This window comes from Trichosurus vulpecula, chromosome 8 (genome assembly GCF_011100635.1).
Source record: "Trichosurus vulpecula isolate mTriVul1 chromosome 8, mTriVul1.pri, whole genome shotgun sequence".
Classification (NCBI taxonomy): domain Eukaryota; kingdom Metazoa; phylum Chordata; class Mammalia; order Diprotodontia; family Phalangeridae; genus Trichosurus; species Trichosurus vulpecula.
In genome coordinates, this window is record NC_050580.1 from 138,580,458 (window position 1) to 138,600,606 (window position 20,149).

Consider the following 20,149-nt stretch of genomic DNA (forward strand, 5'->3'; position numbering starts at 1 on the left):
AGAATCACAAATGGTTTGTCAGTGGAATATAGCTGACTGAGGATGGGAAGATATAGGTCTGGAAAAAGACTGTTCCCAGTCCTTTTGATTCGTTTAATAATACTGACTCTGAATGTATTGATTTTGAAATCACAGTGTGCTTCTGCAATGAATATCTTTTTCTAGATATTCCAGCACTTCATACAGTGCCTGGCTCATAGCAGGTGCTTAATCAATGTTTATTGACTTGACTTCAATGGAAACGTTTACTTGAAAGGAATAAATGTTTAGCCAAGTCAAGGCTAACTGAAACAAAACAAAACTTCGGATTAAAATGAGGAATGCCTTGGGATTATCCAGAAAACTGAAGAAGAAAAATGCAATTCAAGACTGAACCTGCCCTGACACGATGGAAAAATTCCTGCTCTTTTGTGAGTATATGTTAAGAAGTCAAGAGATACCTACTTAATGGTCGCATCCTACAATTGAAAGCAGAAAGAGACTTTAGGTCATTTAGTCCAATTTTCTCATTTTACAAATTTAACTCGGGCTGGCCTATTCCCTTGAGTTGTTACCATAGAGATTTGTTAATGGACTGGGCAGACGCTACTAATCACCCTGCAAATTCCCGTAATTGTTGGTGATCGTGAACCAACTTGTGCAAAGGAAAAGAGAGACTACCCCTCAGAAACCTGTACATCAGGCAGACAGTTTGGGGAGAGGAAAGCGCTGCCCCTTAGGAGCAGGGATATTTACCTTTATTTGTATCCTAGAGCTTAGCTCAGTGCCTGGCACATAGTAGGTGTTTACTTAATGTTTATTGAATGACTGCGGAGGACAAGACTGGAGCTGAGGTGCTAAGGATGGCAATCTGAGTGAAATAAACTGGTGACTAGGCAAGAGTAAAGCAGAGGGACCTAGTGACCTGGTGCCTGATGGTACGAGTTGTAGTGGTTGCCTGTATCCCCTGGAGTTAGTAACATCAACCCCATTTGCAACATTTTTCTTATCTCTTCCCCGTCCAACCTTACCCCCCTCCCCTAAATCCCTTTCCCCCTTCTTCTCCCCCACCCCCACCCCATATCTCTAGAGGCAGCTAGGTGGTACTTTTGGAAAGAGCACTGAGCCAAATCAAAAAGACTTTCTTAAATTCAGCCTCCAACATTCACTAGCTGTGTGACCTTGGGCAAGACACTTAACCTCTGTATGCTTCAGTTTCTTCAATTGCGAAATAGGAATAGGAATAGCACCTATCTCCCAGGGCAGTTATGAGGATCAAATAAGATAATATTTATAAAGTGCTTAGCACATAATAAATTCTTGTGTACCTTCCCTTCCTCCTTCCTCCTCTCCTTCTTTCCATTTCTTCCCTCCCTCTCTCCTTTCCTCCCTGCCTCCTTCCCAATCTTTCTTCCTCCCCTTCTTTTTCCCTTTCCTTCTTTCCTACTTACCTTCCTTCTTTCCTTCCTACCTACCTTCCTTTTTTTCTTTTCCTACCTTCATCCTTTCCCTCCTATGTACCCTCTTTCTTGAACTCAAGTCTCTCTGAATCCAAGCCCAACACTTCATCCACTGAGCCACTTAGTTGTCTAGGTGTTAGTAAGGTGATGTGCATATTAAGTTCATTTTCTGATGTAAATGATTCTAAATGTAAAATGTACATGGTTTTCAAAGTATGTATAATTGACTTAATGTTATTTAAAAATAAGTTCATAACAAAATGCTTTTAAAAAAAAAGAAATATGGTTGCAAAAAAATTCAAAAGGGCTGTATACCCATATATAAATGATTTCTGTATCACTATACTCAATAACTGATCAAATGAAGTAATGATAGCATGATTTTTTTTAAAATTATGGGTCAGTTGATTAGTAAAAATCTTTAAATGATTGTACAAAGTACACAGGACCATGAGTAGCAGTGATAAATAAATCGCCATATGCAAATTTCTTCATTGTTATCTAGCTTAGAGGGTCTGATATAAATCTTTACTTTCTTTTCCTGTTTTCAATCCCTTACTTAGTACATTAGTATAAATCTTTACTTAGAACAGTACTCTTTCTTCCCAACTTTTTCCAAACAAGAGGATTTTGACCCTACATATCCAGCTTCATTTTTGACTACCTGAACCCTCCACTCTAATCTGACCAATCTTCTTATGGTAGGTGGGGAACCTTCAGCCTTGAGGCCACATGTGGTCTTTTAGATCCTCAAGTGCAGCCCTTTGACTGAATCCAAACTTCACAGAATAAATCCCCTTAATAAAAAGATTTGTTCTATAAAACTTGGACTCAGACAAAAGGCAGCACTCAAGAACTTAGAAGACCATATGAGACCTTGAGGCTGTAGGTTCCCCACTCCTGCTTTAGATTGTGAGGTCCTTGGAGGCAAGGACTTTTATTTTGCCTCTTTTTTTTTTATATCTCCAGCTTAGCACAATGCCTGGAACACGGTGCTTGATAAATGTTTGCTACCTATTGATTCTATAAGCCCATCAAAGTCATTTCCACTCCTGTACTTATATTCCCCTCATGTGGGATATGTTGTCCTTCCCATCATCCAAATTCTACCTGTGCTTCAAGGCCCAGCTCAAGTCCTACCTCCAAATAAGTGTAAGCAACAAGTATTTAATAAATAATCTGTTGAACAAAGGGACTCCTGCAATACTTTTAGCCCATATCAAACCATTTTACATAGTCCTGGACTATGTAAACATTATTATTTGTCTTAGTTTAATATCTTGCTATTAGACTATAATCTTAGAGCAGAGACCATGTCTTATACAATTTCATCTCCATCCATGAACTGAGTATTTAATAGGTATTCAATGAAAGACAAGTGATTAATTGGTAAGCATAACTGGAAGTTTTGTTTTCTAATCAGAGTTCTGCAGAAGCCATCAACTTTCAGAAGAAGATACAGTGTGTAAAAATCCATTGGCAATACTGTTCTCAAATTGCGCTCCCTGAGTATTTAAGTTTGCCAGACTACAGAGTTTATCTGAAGGAACAAAAGGTGAAGAATATCCAGAGAAACAATGAAAAGGAATGGGGAAGAAGAAGACCTAAAAATACCAGATATCAAGCTATACTACAAAATAATAATAATAAAAACATTGGTACTGGTTAAAAATACAGAGATCAACCAGAGGAAGAGATTAGGTAAATGATTTACCAAAGCAGACAAACCTGCCAGCCTGGTACTTGATAAACCCAAAGACCCCACTGACTGGGGTAATACTTCAACCTTTTGCAAAAACTGCTGAAAAAACTGAACAAAGTCTGGGACAAATTAGGTTTAGAGTCCATACCATATACCTAGATAAACTCCAAATAAACACATGATCTAGTTATAAAAGGTTCCATAGAGGGGCGGAACCAAGATGGCAGCTGGAAAACAGGGACTTGCTTAAGTTTGCCCCCAGATACCTCCAAACACCTGTAAAAATGGCTCTGAACAAATTCTAGAGCTGCAGTACCCAGAAAATACCAGAGGGAAGCAGGGCTGCAGCCCAGGAAAGCCTGGATGGTCACTGGGAAGGGTCTATCTTGCATGGAGTGGAACACAGCCCAGTGTGGGCTGCGCCAGGACCAACCAGACTGGGAGCCGGGCAGAACAGGGTGGAGCGCCGTGAATCAGTGAGCTGCGACAGTTACCAGACTTTTCAACCCACACATAGCAAAGCCAACAGAGAAGGTTCGTGGAAAGACTACTGGAAAGGGGTGAAAAGAGTGCACAGTCTGCCCTAGCCCCAGGGGTGTGGAAGCGGTGCAGCTCTGGGGCTGCTTCCAGAGCACCAGATGTAGCTCTGAAAATAGCAGCACAGCCCCTCAAACTTGGGACAAAGTACTCTCTACTCTACAAGCAGCCATTCCCCAAACAAAAAGCTCAAGGGTCAAGTAGTTGGCTGGGAACACGGCCAGGCAGCAAAAATGGTCTCAGATTCAGACTCAGATTTTGGAATCTTTCTTTGGTGACAAAGAAGACCAAAACGTACAGCCAGAAGAAGTCAACAAAGTCAAAGAGCCTACATCAAAAGCCTCCAAGAAAAATATGAATTGGTCTCAGCCCATGGAAGATCTCAAAAAGGATTTGGAAAAGCAAGTAAGAGAAGTAGAGGAAAAATTGGGAAGTGAAATGAGAGTGATGTGAGAAAACCATAAAAAACAAGTCAAAGACTTGCTAAAGGGGACCCCAAAAAATACTGAAGAAAATAACAACTTAAAAAATAGACTAACTCAAATGGCAAAAGAGCTCCAAAAAGCCAATGAGGAGAAGAATGCCTTGAAAGGCAGAATTACCCAAATGGAAAAGGAGGTCCAAAAGACCACTGAAGAAAATACCATCTTAAAAATTAGACTGGAGCAAGTGGAAGCTAGTGACTTTATGAGAAATCAAGATATTATAAAACAGAACCAAAGGAATGAAAAAGTGGAAGACAATGTGAAATATCTCATTGGAAAAACCACTGACCTAGAAAATAGATCCAGGAGAGAGAATTTTAAAATTATTGGACTACCTGAAAGCCATGATCAAAAAAAAGAGCCTAGACATCATCTTTCAAGAAATTATCAAGGAAAATTGCCCTGATATTCTAGAGCCAGAAGGTAAAATAGAAATTGAAAGAATCCACAGATTGTCTCCTCAAAAAGATGCCAAAAAGAAAACTCCTAGGAATATTACAGACAAATTCCAGAGTTCCCAGATCAAGGAGAAAATACTGCAAGCAGCCAGAAAGAAACAATTTGAGTAATGTGGAAACACAATCAGGATAATACAAGATCTAGCAGCTTCTACATTAAGGGATCAAAGTGCTTGGAATATGATATTCTGGAGGTCAAAGGAGTTAGGATTAAAACCAAGAAATCACCTACCCAGCAAAACTGAGTATCATGCTCCAAGGCAAAATATGGATTTTCAATAAAATAGAGGACTTTCAAGCTTTCTCAGTGAAAAGACCAGAGCTGAATAGAAAATTTGACTTTCAAACACAAGAATCAAGAGAAGCATGAAAAGGTAAACAAGAAAGAGAAATCATAAGGGACTTTAACTAAAGTTGAACTTTACATGGAAAGATGATGTATATGATTCATGAGACCTTTCTTAGTGTCAGGGTAGTTGAAGGGAATATACATATATATAGACAGAGCACACAGGGTGAGTTGAATATGAAGGGATGATACCTAAAAATTAATAATAAAATAAAATTAGGGGATGAGAGAGGGAGAAAGGGAGAGATAGAATGGGGTAAATTATCTCACATAGAAGTGGCAAGAAAAAGTAGTTCACTGGAAGGCAAGAGGGAGCAGGTGAGGGGGAATGAGTGATTTGACCTGAGGAGGGAATAACATACACACTCAATTGGGTATCTTACCCCACATGAAAGTAGGTGGAAGGGGATAAAAAAGAGGGGATGATAGAAGGGAGGACAGATAGGGGGAAGAAGTAATCAAAAGCAAACACTTTTAAAAAGGGACAGGATCAAGGGAGAAAATTAAATAAAGGGAGACAGGATATGATGGAGGGAAATACAGTTAGTCTTTCACAACATGACTATTTATGGGAATGTTTTGCACAATGATACGCATGTGGCCCATGTTGAATTGCTTGCCTTCTTAGGGAGAGTGGGTAGAGAGGGAAGAGGGGAGAGAATTTGGAACTCAAAGCTTTAAAAGCAGATGATCAAAAAGAAAGGTGTTTTTCCATGCAGCTGGGAAATAAGATATACAGGCAATGGGGCATAGAAATCTATCATGCCATACAAGAAAGTAAGGGGAAAATGGATGGGGGGAGAGGGGGAGTGAGGAGATAGAAGGGAGGGCTCACTGAGGAATGGGGTAATCAGAATATATGCCATCTTGGAGTGGGGTGGAGGGTAGAAATGGGGAGAAAATTTGTAACTCAAAATCTTGTGGCAATCAATGCTGAAAACTAAAAAATATTAAATAATAAGGTATGGAAAAAAATAAGATTTAACCCCCCCCCCAAAAAAAAATAAAAGGCTCCATAATAAACATTAGAAGAATAAGGAAGAAATTACCTCTCAGATGTATAGATAGAAAGATTTGTGCCAAAATAAAAGAGGATCTCAGAAAATAAAATGGACAATTTTGGTGGCATAAACTTTTTAAAAGTTGTATTCAAATAAATCCAATGCAGCTAAGATTAGAAGGGAAATAGATGACTGGGAAACTTGGAGCAAGTTTCTCTGCTAAAGATCTCATTTTCAAGATATATAAGGAACTGATTCAAATTTATAAGAATAAGAGCTATTTCCCCAAATGATCAAAGAATATGAACAGATAATTTTAAGGATTTTTTGTTTCTCTCTTTTTTTTCAGTATGGTGAGAGTATGTGAGGGAAAAAAAATAAATGGTTGATAACATGAAAAAATTTAACTGAAAAGGGTAATTGAAGATGTTCTCACTATGCTCTCTCTAAATAAGAATTTATCATAAGATGAGTGCATTAATTCTGGGCTCAGATGTAGAAATAGCACCTGTCCAGTAGAAAAAAAAATAAGAGTCATCTTTGCCATGAAGAATAACAAGGAATCGTGCACCCCAGTACCAGTTCCTGGGGAAAACTCTACTTCATAATATTTTGCAGTAACATTCTAGACATTGGTTCAGAGCCAAGTGGCATGTGTAGTAGAATTCAAGAGGTGAGAACAAGTGTTTCAAATAGCAAAAATGAGTTAAGAAACAAACTAGACTCTGTTTTTCAAGTCAAAAGTGGAAAATGAAATATGAATTAGTCTTGGCATCATGGCACGCTGAGAAATGAGACCTTATTTCAAGAGGCATATTTAGGAATATTCCTCTAAACTTTACCCTGCATCACAATTATTCATATCATTAATGTAGAAAAGTAAGAGAGCTGAAAAAATATTTTTGAGATCCAACATCAATCTAATTGAAAAAAATGTCTGGACCATTTGGAATTATGCTAAAGAAGTAACTAAAATGTCATACCTTTTGACCCAGATATCTCTCCACTAAGCATATGACCCAAGAAATTCAAAAATAAAAAGAAAGGCCCATATTCATCAAAATATTTACAGTAATCCTTTTTGTAGTAGCAAAGACCTGGGAAAAAGTAGAATTCCCCATCAATTTTGGAATGGCTAAACAAATTATGGTACATTAATGTATAGAATATGATTGCACTGTAAGAAATAGCCAACATGAATATGTTGATATCAGAGGGAAGATTCATAGGAACAGATACAAAGTAAAGCAAGCAGAATTAGTTAAATAACATATGTAATTATTACAATAATGTAAATGGAAATAAAAAACCGAAACAAAATCAAAACTGAACATTGTGTAATTACAATGATCAAGCTTATGTCTGAAGAATAGTTATGAGGATACATTTGTCCTCTTTTCTTTGCAAGAGTGGGGATGGGAAGGGATGGGGTATAAATATGGAAAATTGAAAATAATATGAGACTAGGTTATGTGATGGTTAGTTTTGCTAAACATCTTTTTTTTTCTTTATTATAAACGATAGCTCTCTGGTGGGGAAGAGATTTATTGAAAAAATGAGGATAATTTAAAAACAAAAGATGTCAACAATTTTTCTTTACAAGAAGGAAAAGTTTGGGACCAAAGTAAAGGGAAAAAATGAAAAGTAATGTCTTTTGTATCTCACTTTTGTATGGGTACTAGTGTCCATACCTTTAAGAGCTGAGGTATTCTGAAATACAATGACATTTTGCATAGAAGTAGCCATGCCCAACTGAGAAAAAGAAATCTTCCCTGGTAAACTATTAAAATACTGCCCTAGTAAACTATCAAAACCTATTGTCGCAAGAATTCAGCTTGAGGCCCTAGCCCAACCTGACTGTCCTGTTCAAATATGACACAGTAAGTTTTCTCAATCTACATGGAGATGACACGTTAAATATCTGATTCAGACAATAGTAGATGTCATCCTAAACTATATTCTGAAGGGAAAATCGAACTTCCCTCATACAATCTGCGTTGCAGCTGCAAAAAAGATAATGAAGTTCTAAATTATAAGTTAGCAAACAGAGTAAGCATCGACCCCTTGAATAGATGAACTGATTGAAAAAAAATTGTGTGGATAATATCCGAAACTTTAGGTTATGCACATGTGCACAAAACTACAAAACTATTCATGCTTCTAGCTTCCTTCTTACCAAGCTTCCTGGAATTTCTTTAGTCTGCAAGGCCTTTCTTGATTACGCCGTCTCTTAAACCATATTTCAACCTGCTGTACAGTCTGGTTACACTTCTTTGCTAGACCATATAGATCATTCTGCAAAGGGACAGAACAAACATATGAATGACTAATCAATAATAAATGCATATAGAGGGCAATCAAGAAGCAGTAGACCAAAAATTTTGTGCAAAAATATTTATAGGAGCTCTCTCTGTGATGTCAAAGAATTGGAAATTGCGGGGATGCCCACCAATTGGGGAATGGCTGAACAAATTGTGGTATATGATTATAATGGAATACTATTGTGGTATAAGAAATGACAAACAGGATGATTTCAGAAAAACCTGCAAAAACTTACACTTGAATTGATACAAAGTGAAGTGAACAGGACCAGGAAAACATTGTACATAGTAACAGCAATATTGTTATAATGATGAATTGTGAATGACTTCACTATTCTCAGCAAGATAGTGAACCAAGACAATTCCAAAGGACTCACGACGAAAAATGCTATCCACTTCCAGAGACAGAACTGATGGAGTCTGAATGCAGATTAATGCATACTATTTTTCACTTTTGTGTGTGTGTGTGTGTTCTTTTGGTCTGTTTCTTCTTTCACAACATGACTAACATGGAAATATGTTTTATATGTTTCATATCAGATTGCTTACTGTCTCAGGAAGGGAGGAAAGAGGGGAAGCAGGAGGAAATTTTGGAACTAAAATTTTTTTAAAATCAATGTTAAAAATTATCTTTACATGCACTGGAAAAATAAAATATTATTTTTTAAAAAAGAAGAATCAGGACCAAATGTTAGTCATTGTAGTGGAACTAAGGGAAACTATATTAGCAATTTTCTGCATGACCTTAAGGCAGACACTTTGAGCTATGAGCTCAAAATTTTTTTTAAGTTAATGCTGATTGTACTTGAAACAAACTTCTATGAGATTCTCAGAAATAAGATATTCCTTCAAGACCTGCCATCTATAAACCAATAGTAATTTCTAACAATATACATGCTGGAATGCAAATCTGAGTTTGCCATAGTTTTAAAACCATAAAAAACTGTGCCACGAAAGCCAGGTAGACAATTGGCAGTTTTGTATTTCCATTAAAGTACTCATCCAATGCATCTTGGGATACTAGCGACCCTGGCTCTCAAAGGTTATCAGTGTAATGCATGATCTGGAAAGTGATAAAAAGCCTGGAAAGGTTTTGAGTTTGAGTTTAGTGGGAGGATTTTTTTCTTATTTCAGAGTCATATTTGCCAAAAAGTGACAAATTTTTCAGTCACAGCAACTTTTAAAAACTGTCTCCTAAGTTATAGAGAGGTTATGAATTGCATTGTTGAAGGAATGCCCACATCAATTAAATCATAGATCTTTGAAATATTTGTGCAAATTAAACAGAGGGTAATTGGACAAACAAAAAATATTGACACTTTTGGCACAAGAAGATTCATAGAATTCTTAAAACTAAAGTACCGTTTTCTACAGCAAGTTAAAAGAAGTATTAGGAGAAAAAAATAACAAAACACAGAAAAAGCCATCCACTACAAAGGCAAATATAAATTATTAGAAGATCATATAATTTTTTAAAAAAATATATGTACCATTTTCACATGTTAGTGAAAATAATTAAGAGGTATGTATGCTTAGAATAAGAATTTTTTAAAACTTAAAGAAACACTTAGAAATTATTGATGCTCAATTACCCCTTCACAGATCCTGTTATTGAAACCCAATGAACAGAAATTTAAAGCTATAAAGGACTTCGACATTATTTAGTTCAACCCTCTCATTTACAGATGAGAAAACTAAAGCCTTGAAAGTTTAAATGATTTAGAAATCAGAAGGGCCTCAGAGGTCATCTAGTTCAACTCCCTCATGTTATAGATGAGGAAACTTGGGCACAGAGGGGTTAAGTGACTTGCCCAAAGTTACATGATAGAGATGGGATTTGAATTCAGGTCCTCTGGCTCCAAATACAACATTCTTTTTCTTATACCTTGTTGTCTCTCTTAAACCGAGGATGAAAGATTATATAACCTGTCTTCAGTCAGGGCTAGTAAGTTTGAGCCAGGACTTAAACCTTGATGTCTTTAGTAAAAATTTCCTATTCTCTTTAATACACTATGTTCTTTCCAAGAAGTCATAGTTAGTTAGTGGCACATCTGGTCCTAAAACTCTTAACTCTTGGTCCAATATTCCTTTTATTATACCATACTTTTCAACAATTCTGGAAATTAACTTGGGGCCAACTCAAACCAATATTGATCATTTGTTTTCATACCTAATCAGTAACATATGATACATTTCTAAACCACTCCCAAATAATTTCAATGATGAAATTAATTCCTACTTCTCTTTTGGGAAAGAGAAATATGTGCTACTATAAGAAAATGACTTAGTGTCTGGAATAACATGAATATATAAAATCATGTTGGATTATTACACAAAATTTATGTAGCTTAAAACATTGCAAAAATATTTGCAGCAAATATGCCAGATAAAGGTGGGACATCCAGAATATATACAGAAATCTATAAGACTAATAATACATACTTTCCAGTGGAAAGTTAATAGACAATTCATAAAGGGAGAAATACAACTTTAATAACCATATGAGAGGTTGCTCAAATTCCCTAATAATCAAGAAAATGCAAATCAAGACAACCTTAAGATATCACTTTAAAACTGCCAAACTTGGGATGGGGGTAAGATATTGTCAATGCTACGGGGAAACTGTTGTTAGTACTGCAGACTAGAAGAAACACTTTGGACAGCAACATGTAAATATGGAATAAAAGCAAAAAATGGATCCTATCTTTCAAACCACACCTAAAATCCTATCCCCAAAACATAACTGTACAAAAACTATTCAGAGCTGCTTTATTTGTAATAACAAAAAATTAAACCAACTTATATGTTCAATTATGACAATATTTAATATTGGTATATAGAGTATGCTAATTTAATATAGTGAAATAAAAATGATTAATTTGGAGCATACAAAGAGAGTCAGTGTGGCATAGTAGATGGAGAGCTGGTTTAAGAACCAGGAAGACTTGGATTCAAATCCTACCTCTGACATACTGGATTATGACCCTGAGCAAGTCACTTAATCTCTTAGTGTTCTTGGCAGCTCTCCAAGATTATAAACTACACACAGGTGTATTATTTATCATACAGGCTTTCTTGAAATGAAAATTTATTGTTACATATTTTGAATCCTCTCCTATGTTCTGCTATGCACATGACATGCTTTTTTTTCTTGCTTGCTTTATATTTAAGTTTCAATATTTAAGTTTATGATATGCTTTTGTTTCTTTTCTCTACTTTGTATTTGTGTTCTGGTAAAATAAAATTTAATTAAAAAATAGAAGAAAATCTGAAATACAAATATGGGAGTCAAGAGAAAAATAAAAAGGTAAATGCAAATGAACATGAAAAAAAGATTATAAACTACACAGAAGATGATGACCTGCATTGGTAGAAAGGATTTCCCTGCCTGAGAGTTTTCTAACCAGTAAAAGCACAGATCTAGTCCTCATACCTATCCCTATGAAGCATACAAGGAAGTATGGAAAGACATATCTGGGAACTGTGTTCAGTTTTCTCTTGAATAGTTTCTCTGAACTCTGCAGTACCAAGGCAGCTGGACAGAAGCGTGGAATCCACTTCACCCATTTCCTCTCCATGCCAAACAAGAAATAGATAGGAAGAGGAGGAGAAAGAGACTTTTGAACTGACACCACAATAAGAGTACAACTATGACGCCCTTACATATCCATACATGAAATCACCTTAGTCTTCAAGATAACCTTCTTCATTTTTAGGTTCTCTCATTTGAGACCAATATTTAGAGTAGTGGATGCAGTGCTGGATTTGAACCCAAGGAGAACTGAATTTAAATCCTCTCTCAGACATATCACCTGTGTGGCCCCAAGCAACAGGATTTCTTCGAAGATCAAATGTGGTAATATGCAAATCTTAAAGCCTTATATAAATGCTAGCCACTATTAATTCCACATTTGCCTTAACTTCTTTACCAGGGCAGCACATTTATGGTTTGGAGGTTGAGGGGATTTTGTTGGTTTGGGGAGAAGGGATATAGGTTTTTTGATGTTTTTACAAAGTAAAACTGCTAGCCCAATAAGTTCCACTGCATTATTAGTTTTATCAAATAGCAGAATATTTGATCTGCTGGCTAGGATTGCTGGTTTGTTATTATGGCACTATCCCAATACATCTGGAAGTAGTTACATTAATGTACATACACATTACACATATATCTATGCACATATACCTCTACATACATATATGCTGTGTTTCTTCGGTCGATATGTGTTCAATACTGTGTTAATTTATGAAGTCATATTTGAGGACTGGCTGCTATGTATGATTTTAGTATTATTATTATAATATTATTATTTATATGAGTGTAATCCATGGTAGCCAAAGTGAAGCATACTTTGTTCCACTGTCACTAGTCACAAAGCCACATCATACACAATCTGTACGTATTGCCAAACTTTTCATCATTATATGTATGCAATACTTTTTAGGGGTAATAATTCTATCCTGAATCATCACAACAAAATTTTCAGTCATACCCAACAAATAACCTTGCATTCCCCTTCCTATAAATTTGACAGTTTTATCTACATAATCTTTTCCAAGCTGATATGCAGAAGTACTTTGAATCTCTTTTTGATAACATGTGTGAATATGTTGACGGACATTTATTATAAAGTATTGGGTTATTATATACTATTTTCCTAAATTCCAATGGTATAAAACTATGGTAATTTTTTACTAACCAATATACATAGGTTATGGTCTGATACAACAGAAATAACGCCTTGATTTCACAACGTAAGTTGGTGATCTCAATTAGCCCTTTGTCACCTTATTGGGATGGTAGAGCAACTGTTTCCATAGCACATCTTGAATGATATATACGATATATCAATACATAGTCTTGATGGTACTCTGTTTATCTCTGTCCTTCATTTTTACCACTCATCAGTCTTCTCTAGGACTATGGAACTAGTGAGTTACTTCCAACATAATATTATTCAAATCACTATAATTCAAGTTATAGGACCTAAGTCTCATTCTATTACTTATGGTACTATTTAGAGCTATATTAAATCATGCTGACCTGTCAAATAATTTAGACTGTGTACAGTAAACACTACTATACTATCTTAATTTTACTATCTATCCTGTGTGTATGTGTTTTTTTTTCTTTACTGATAAGAATCATATTGTATAATGGAAAGAGAATGAGAATTCAGGTTCTATAACTGGCTCTTCCAGCTGTGTGACCTAATAAAATGATGATCCCTCTGATTCTATTTCCTACTGTAAAATGAAGGGATTGGGCTGGATAATGCCTAAAGTCACACATAGCTCTAAAATTCAGTAATTCAATAAACAGAATGCTCTTTTTGAAAAGATTTTCTCTAATTATTAAGTGGTTAATTCCGCCGATTTGCAAAGTTTTCCTTTGGGTAAAATTTTTTTCTTTTTTGATAGTAAATATATTTATCATTTATTCAAATCACATTCTAAGAGTGTAACATACAAGATTTACTCATAATTCAATATCTTGAGTAACTTGTTTTAGAGTTGGTGTATAGTTTCAAGTCATGTAAGTAGAGCAAATGTCTGATAATATGATATTTCCTTTCATATCTTATGTTAAAATTATGACCAATTGAGTTTTTAAAGTTCCAAATGGGTTCAGGCCCCTAAAAAGGAATCCACCTCTGAAATAGTCTCCACTTTATACATGTTACTTGGTTCTTTTTTCCTCTTAAAAGATATATAATTACATTCAATTAATATGACTGATCACATGACCATTTGTAATAACAAAAAGATGAAATTGATATTTTGTATAGCCCCCAATTAAAAATGAGAAGCCAAACACCCAGAAGGTTAGAATCATGCTTGAGGTAAGAACAAGTTGGTTATTTCATAATTTCAGGATAGATTATGACTTGGGTGATTCTGGCCTCTAGTTTGCCTTGTTTTGTAATCAAGTATTAACACCCCACCTACATAATAGACCAATTATCATGCCCTTCCTAGAAATCATTTTTCCTTTTCATACTAAGAATGACCTAAAGCTAGCCATAGAATCAGAATAGGACACTTTCATAGGTCTCGTGACACATACTAAAACTGTGCTCTCATTAGATGATACTATTTCCATGGTCTACAGCTATTAAAATTAAACATAGAAATTGTCACTTTCCAACAAAACAAACAAACAAAAATCTCCACCAGTTTTCATTGTTGAAATTTGTTGGTTTTAGCTATGATAAACTTAAGTGAATCACCTCTACTTGGCTTAGGCTACTTGAATCAGATGGACTAAAAAGATGAAAAAGAAAACAAACTAGACATTTTTCTTTTGCTTCACAGGGTTGCCATGACCATATTTCATCATTTCCAGGGCCAACTTGCTGGTAATGAGCTTCTCCAGTCTTAGTTAGACTATTCCTTGGAAAGTACAGTCTCTTGTTGCCAGACCATTCTCTAAAAGCCTTTCCAGTATGGCAAAATTAGCTAGAGTTCGGCTGATATTCCACTGCAGTAGCTTTCAAGAAGTCAAGGAATCCTTCCATGCCACTGAGAGGCTTTAGTCTTTCAGTAGATACACATATGCCATTGTTTTGTAGAAGACTTGACCCTTATCTGTCACTGATACCAATCCAACATGCACATGCAGGCAGTATGGCTTCATTCCCTGGAACCTGAGTAGACCTCTGTTTAGAATGGTCCCTATACACCATGCTAATAAAAAATGTGACAGAGTGTTGGATGTGGATTTGGAAATACTTGAGGGCAAATTTTACCTTTGACACTGACTAGCAATGACAACCTGGGTAAGTCATTTAATCCCTTTCAACCTCAACTTCCTCATTTGTAAAATGTGAATAATAAAAGCATTTACCTCATAGGGTTGTTGCAGGAATCAAATAAGAAAATGCATGTAAAAGGGTTTGTAAACATTGAACTGTATAGTGATACAGATATAACAGCTACTCTTACTGATATCAGTTAGCTCGATAATTGAAATTTTTACATTGAATATGCTTCTGCAAGATAGAAGACTCTAAACCGATGTGTGGGGTACCTAACAATAGGCTATATCTTTTTGCAGTCAATAAAGAACTTCGATGAACTTGTAGGGCTAGTGAAAGCATGTATCTTTCCATCACCATCAATCTTTGTTCTGAGTTAAATTTTATGTTTAAAAATCAATAGTCTGATGAGGAAATTGTTGTTTATATTGCTAGGATGCTCCATGTTGCTTCAATTTTATGTATATTTGCCAATTTATTGATGATATATTAAGAGACTGCCTTATACTTTTCGATGAACTCCATACACGAAACCTTTGAATGAGCCAATCTTGGCGTTTATAATGACTTAACACCTTAACCAGAGCAGCTGGCAGGTGGTTAGATCACTGGGCTTGGAATCAGGAGGACTCATCTTTATGAGTTCAAATCTAGTCTCAGACAGGCTAGTAAGCTAGCTGTATGACCCTGGGCAAGTCACTAAATTCTGTTTGCTTCAGTTTCCTCACATAAAAAATGAGCTGGAGAAGGAAATGGCAAACGATTCCAGTATCTTTGCCAATAAAACCCCAAATGGGGTCAGTAAGAGTCAGACATGACTGAAAAATGACTCAACAAAACACTGTAACTAATACCTGTCACTCAACTTAAAGGAAAAATTTCTGCGGCTCATAATACTCAGGTAAAGAAGTATTGCCAACAGCATTAGCAAAACACAGAAAAGTCAGCATATATTAATTTTTAACAACATATTTTCATTCACATTAGTAGAGTTTAAGGAATACATGAACTGGAAACCAAACCATCACCAATGCACCGTATCACCTCAAACAAACAATCAAAATAAAAGGATGGTTCAGGGCATTAAGGATATCCCAGAGCAAATTGGTGGAGGAAATTGTCCCAGACTTGCCAGGTTATTTACCCCTCAGCATGTCACTTTATGATCAAAACAAGTCAATCTTGCTTAAAGACCAAGGGTGTTGGCTCAAGACCTGTCTTATCATCATCCAGATTTACATGAGGACTTGTAAGACAAGTCAAAATACATTCTTGAAGTTACTCTGTCTGAACTATACTTCATTGGGGTTGATCAGTAGAGTCAGTCACCTCCAGAATTATGGATTTCTTCCACTATTAATGAAGTCACCAGACCTATATCATAAGAGGTCTGGTTCAGAGTTCAGATGAGCTTGTGTGGCATCACTGCAAATCAAAGGCATGAAATCTTGGATAACTTCCAGTTAATTTTGTTTTAGGGATATCCCCTTTTGATGAATATAACTTATCCTCTTACTATTAAAGATATCGACCTTAAATATTGATTCCTTTATGTTAAATCAACCATTAGTATTTATCTATCATTTTTTATTTTGTTTTGGATGCTGTGTGCCCTGTCAGCAGGATAATGAAATGAGTCCAAATGAATCAAATCATTTGCAGGTCAACTGGAACAGATTCTTTAAGCAGATGAGGTAAACTATGGATGCCTGATTAAAACAGTAAGTCTGAGGTTTTCTAATCCAAAAGCTATCTACTAAGAATTAATATGCTTACTTGGGAAGGATGCCTGGTGGACTGGATGAAAAAATGCTCTAAGACAGGATTATGCTGAACCTTCTCTGGGATTTTCTTGTTTACGCCCAAAGTCTTTGCTAGAGGTGTGGCAATAAACCTGTAAGAATATAAAAGAAGAGAAATTAAAGAGCTTAGCCCTCAAAGTGGAACTGTAATTTTCTGATTCTACCAAAAGGCTGGTCATTTATTTGTATTATTGCTGACTTCATCTGGATCAAACATCTGTATAGCAGAAGTACAGAGAAAGAAACATTTCAGGACTTGCACAAAGGCAGTAGCTTAAAAAGGGGAAAAAACCCATTAAAACACTAAACACAATTTTAAAATGCAGTTTGTGGCAATCAAAATGTGTTTATATCCAAGTCTAGGAATTAAAATAAATGGTTACATTGCTTCTTGCAATTTTACTCTCTTCACTCCCAGTAATTAAAATAAATAACTGTTCTATTCCCAGAAAGTTACATTCGTTGATAAGGGCTTAAATGCAACCAGTTCGGTATGTTACTATTCCAAATTCTGTGTGATTCCAGTATTTTTAAGTGGCAAGTTTCTTTCCTACAATTTTGTCTGCAGGTTAGGATCTATTATGTTGAATGATAGAAGGTTCAGTTGGGAATAAACATTCAGTCATTTAGTTCAGTTTCTTACATGTCTGGGACTAGCAAAATTAGACCAGAGAACTCACAAAACTATTTGCTAAAATTTATATGCCATCAAATTTCCAAATAAGTCAAAATTTCCTTGGAAATGGCCCTTATACTGTTAGCTAAAAATTGGAAATTCAGCAGCATGTAAAAACAAACTAAAACATCCTTGAAAATTACTAAGCAAGGCAAAATTTAACAACTTTCAAACAAAGGGTTAAGTTGATTTTTAACAATTCCAACTATTTCATCCATTCCTTGGAGGAATTAGGCAGCAAAATTTGCAAAATAAGTGTCTGCTTATAAAAAGAATCTCGAATTTTCCAATTAAGAAATTTATTCTGTAAAATATATATCTCTGGGACTGGCAAAATCTTATCTGATGCCTCTTAAATGAAGGAGGAGCCAGACTAAATCGACACTGTCACCTTAATGATGACATAATAAAATTAATTGTTGCCCCCCTGCAAGAAATTTAATTTTCAGGAAACATGAGCAAAAATGAAAAACATATAAGATAAAGCCAAAAAATGCAAAAGATTTACAGCCAAGTTCACTGCGTGATAACATAAGATAGGCATACCATACCCAGTTCTGAGCTGTTGGCATAAGAAAACATATGTGTATGTTAAAATTCATAGGATCATAGATTTAGACCTAAAAAGGACACCTAAACAATAGCTACCAAAGACCATCAAGTCCAATCTCCTCATTTTATAAAGGAATCTGAAACTCAATTGACTTGCCTGAGGTCATGGAATTAGTAAATGGCCAGGCTTAGATTTGAACCCTGGTCCTCTGGCTCCAATTCCAACGTTCTTTCTACTGTATGATGGAGTCCAACCCTCTCATTTTGCAGATAAGACTAAAGTCCAGAGAAGTTAATTGACTTGCCCAAGGTCATACAGATAGTAAGTAACAGAGCTGGGATTTGAACGCTCCAAATTCAAGTATTGGTCTTTTCACTATTCTATCTTGCTAATGAAACCACAGGTCCTCTTAACTCAGTGAAAATTATAGTCAGACCAAAATAATAATAAAAGGCAATTTTCTTCTTGTTCACTGAATATACCCAGAGTTAAGAGTTCAGTTAAGAACTGAAAATAGCATTCTTATGATGAAAGGATTGGAAAACTATAACAATATCGTGTTCTATTTCATTTTTTTTCTATCATAAATATACATTAGGAACTAAAAAAGCCTACAAAAATAAAATGTGGTTTTGGAGGTTATTCTGTGGTTAAGAATGATATGAATATACTACAATTTCTATAATATATTTATATGGCTATGTATTCACATTCTACTAAGTTAATTCATTGACAAAGGCATTTATTAAGTCCCCACTATGTGCCAAGCTCTTTGCTAGGTGCTGAGATACAAAGCAAAAACAAACCAGCCCTTCCTCTCAAAAGCTTATACTCTATTGGGAGACACAACAATAAGTAGGTACAAAATCTAAACAAAGTAAATGTGATATAATGGGGGAGAGGCAGGGTTATTAGGAAGGGCCTGAGAGGCTTGGACCAAGCTTTCTAAGAAGGTTAGGAATATAGTCAGAGGTGAGGAAGAAAGGCATTCCAGGAAGGGAGTCAGGCTGCAAAAGTAGGGAGCTGGGAGATGGGATGGAGGGTAGATTGTGTGACCCAAACAATCAATCAATCAACCAAATGATTAGTATTTATCGAGCATCAATTATGTGTAAGGCATTATGCTGGATACAAGTCCAAAGAATGAAATAATCCCTGCAGTAAGGAGATTCCATTCTAGTGGGAGAGATAAGTATATACATATATATGTATATGATTATATATAGAATATATATGTATATGATTATATATAGAATAAACATAAAGAGAATAAATAAATATAAACTAGTTAAATGTAAGGAAGTTTGAGAGGGATTTAACTAGCAGTTGGGGTGGGGAGGGGAATCAAGAAAGTCTTTTTCATTTAAATGACCGTGCCTGAGTTATCTGAAAGGTGTCACTGGAAAGGAAAATCATCTTTGTTTGATGTGTAGGATGAATCCGAAAGAGGAGAGATGTGAGACAGAGAGACCAATTAGGAGGCTATTGCAATCATCTAGGTGAGAAGCGACTGTGTGAGCAGAGAGGAGAGGTCAGATCTGAAAGACATTGTAGAGGTAAAAACGGCAAGATTTAGCAACTTGTGAGAGGGAGTATGAAAAGTAGTAATAGATACGAAGACTAGAAAAATAGCCTAAACTCAGACAGACAGTCAATCAGTCAAAAACTTTATCAAGAGCTCACTATATGCCAGGCACTGTGCAACGGGCTTCAAATACCAAACATAGATGCTTGTATTTGATTCTAGAAGCAAAAGGAAGTACTGAATCTCCTTGAGAAGAATAGTGAAATGGTCAGAGCAATGCTTTAAGAATATCATTTTGTGTAATAGGTTTTATTTTTCTTGCCTTCTAACTTGGGGGGTGGGGCGTGGAAAGGAGGTGAGGAAAAGAATTCAGAACTGGAAAAAAAAAAGAAAAAGTATCTGTGATATAGATAGGTATAGATAGGTAGATAGATAAATAGATAGATAGATAGATAGATAGATAGATAGATAGATAGATAGAACTATGCCCAAATGAGTATAAAACCATGAATACCCTTTGACCTAGCAATACCACTGCTATTG

The 20,149-nt window shown here is 35.7% G+C and overlaps 1 protein-coding gene across 1 annotated transcript in view; it reads right to left on the reverse strand.

Moving 5' to 3' along the window:
- CERS3 (ceramide synthase 3) overlaps window positions 1-20,149 on the reverse strand; it is an 85,688-nt gene that overhangs the window by 52,655 nt on the left and 12,884 nt on the right. Inside the window, exons 3-4 of the mRNA XM_036736876.1 lie at window positions 16,827-16,944; window positions 8,148-8,266 (exon numbers count right to left, since the gene is read on the reverse strand). Coding sequence (XP_036592771.1) covers window positions 8,148-8,266; window positions 16,827-16,944 — 237 coding nt within the window. The remainder of the gene's footprint in view (window positions 1-8,147; window positions 8,267-16,826; window positions 16,945-20,149) is intronic.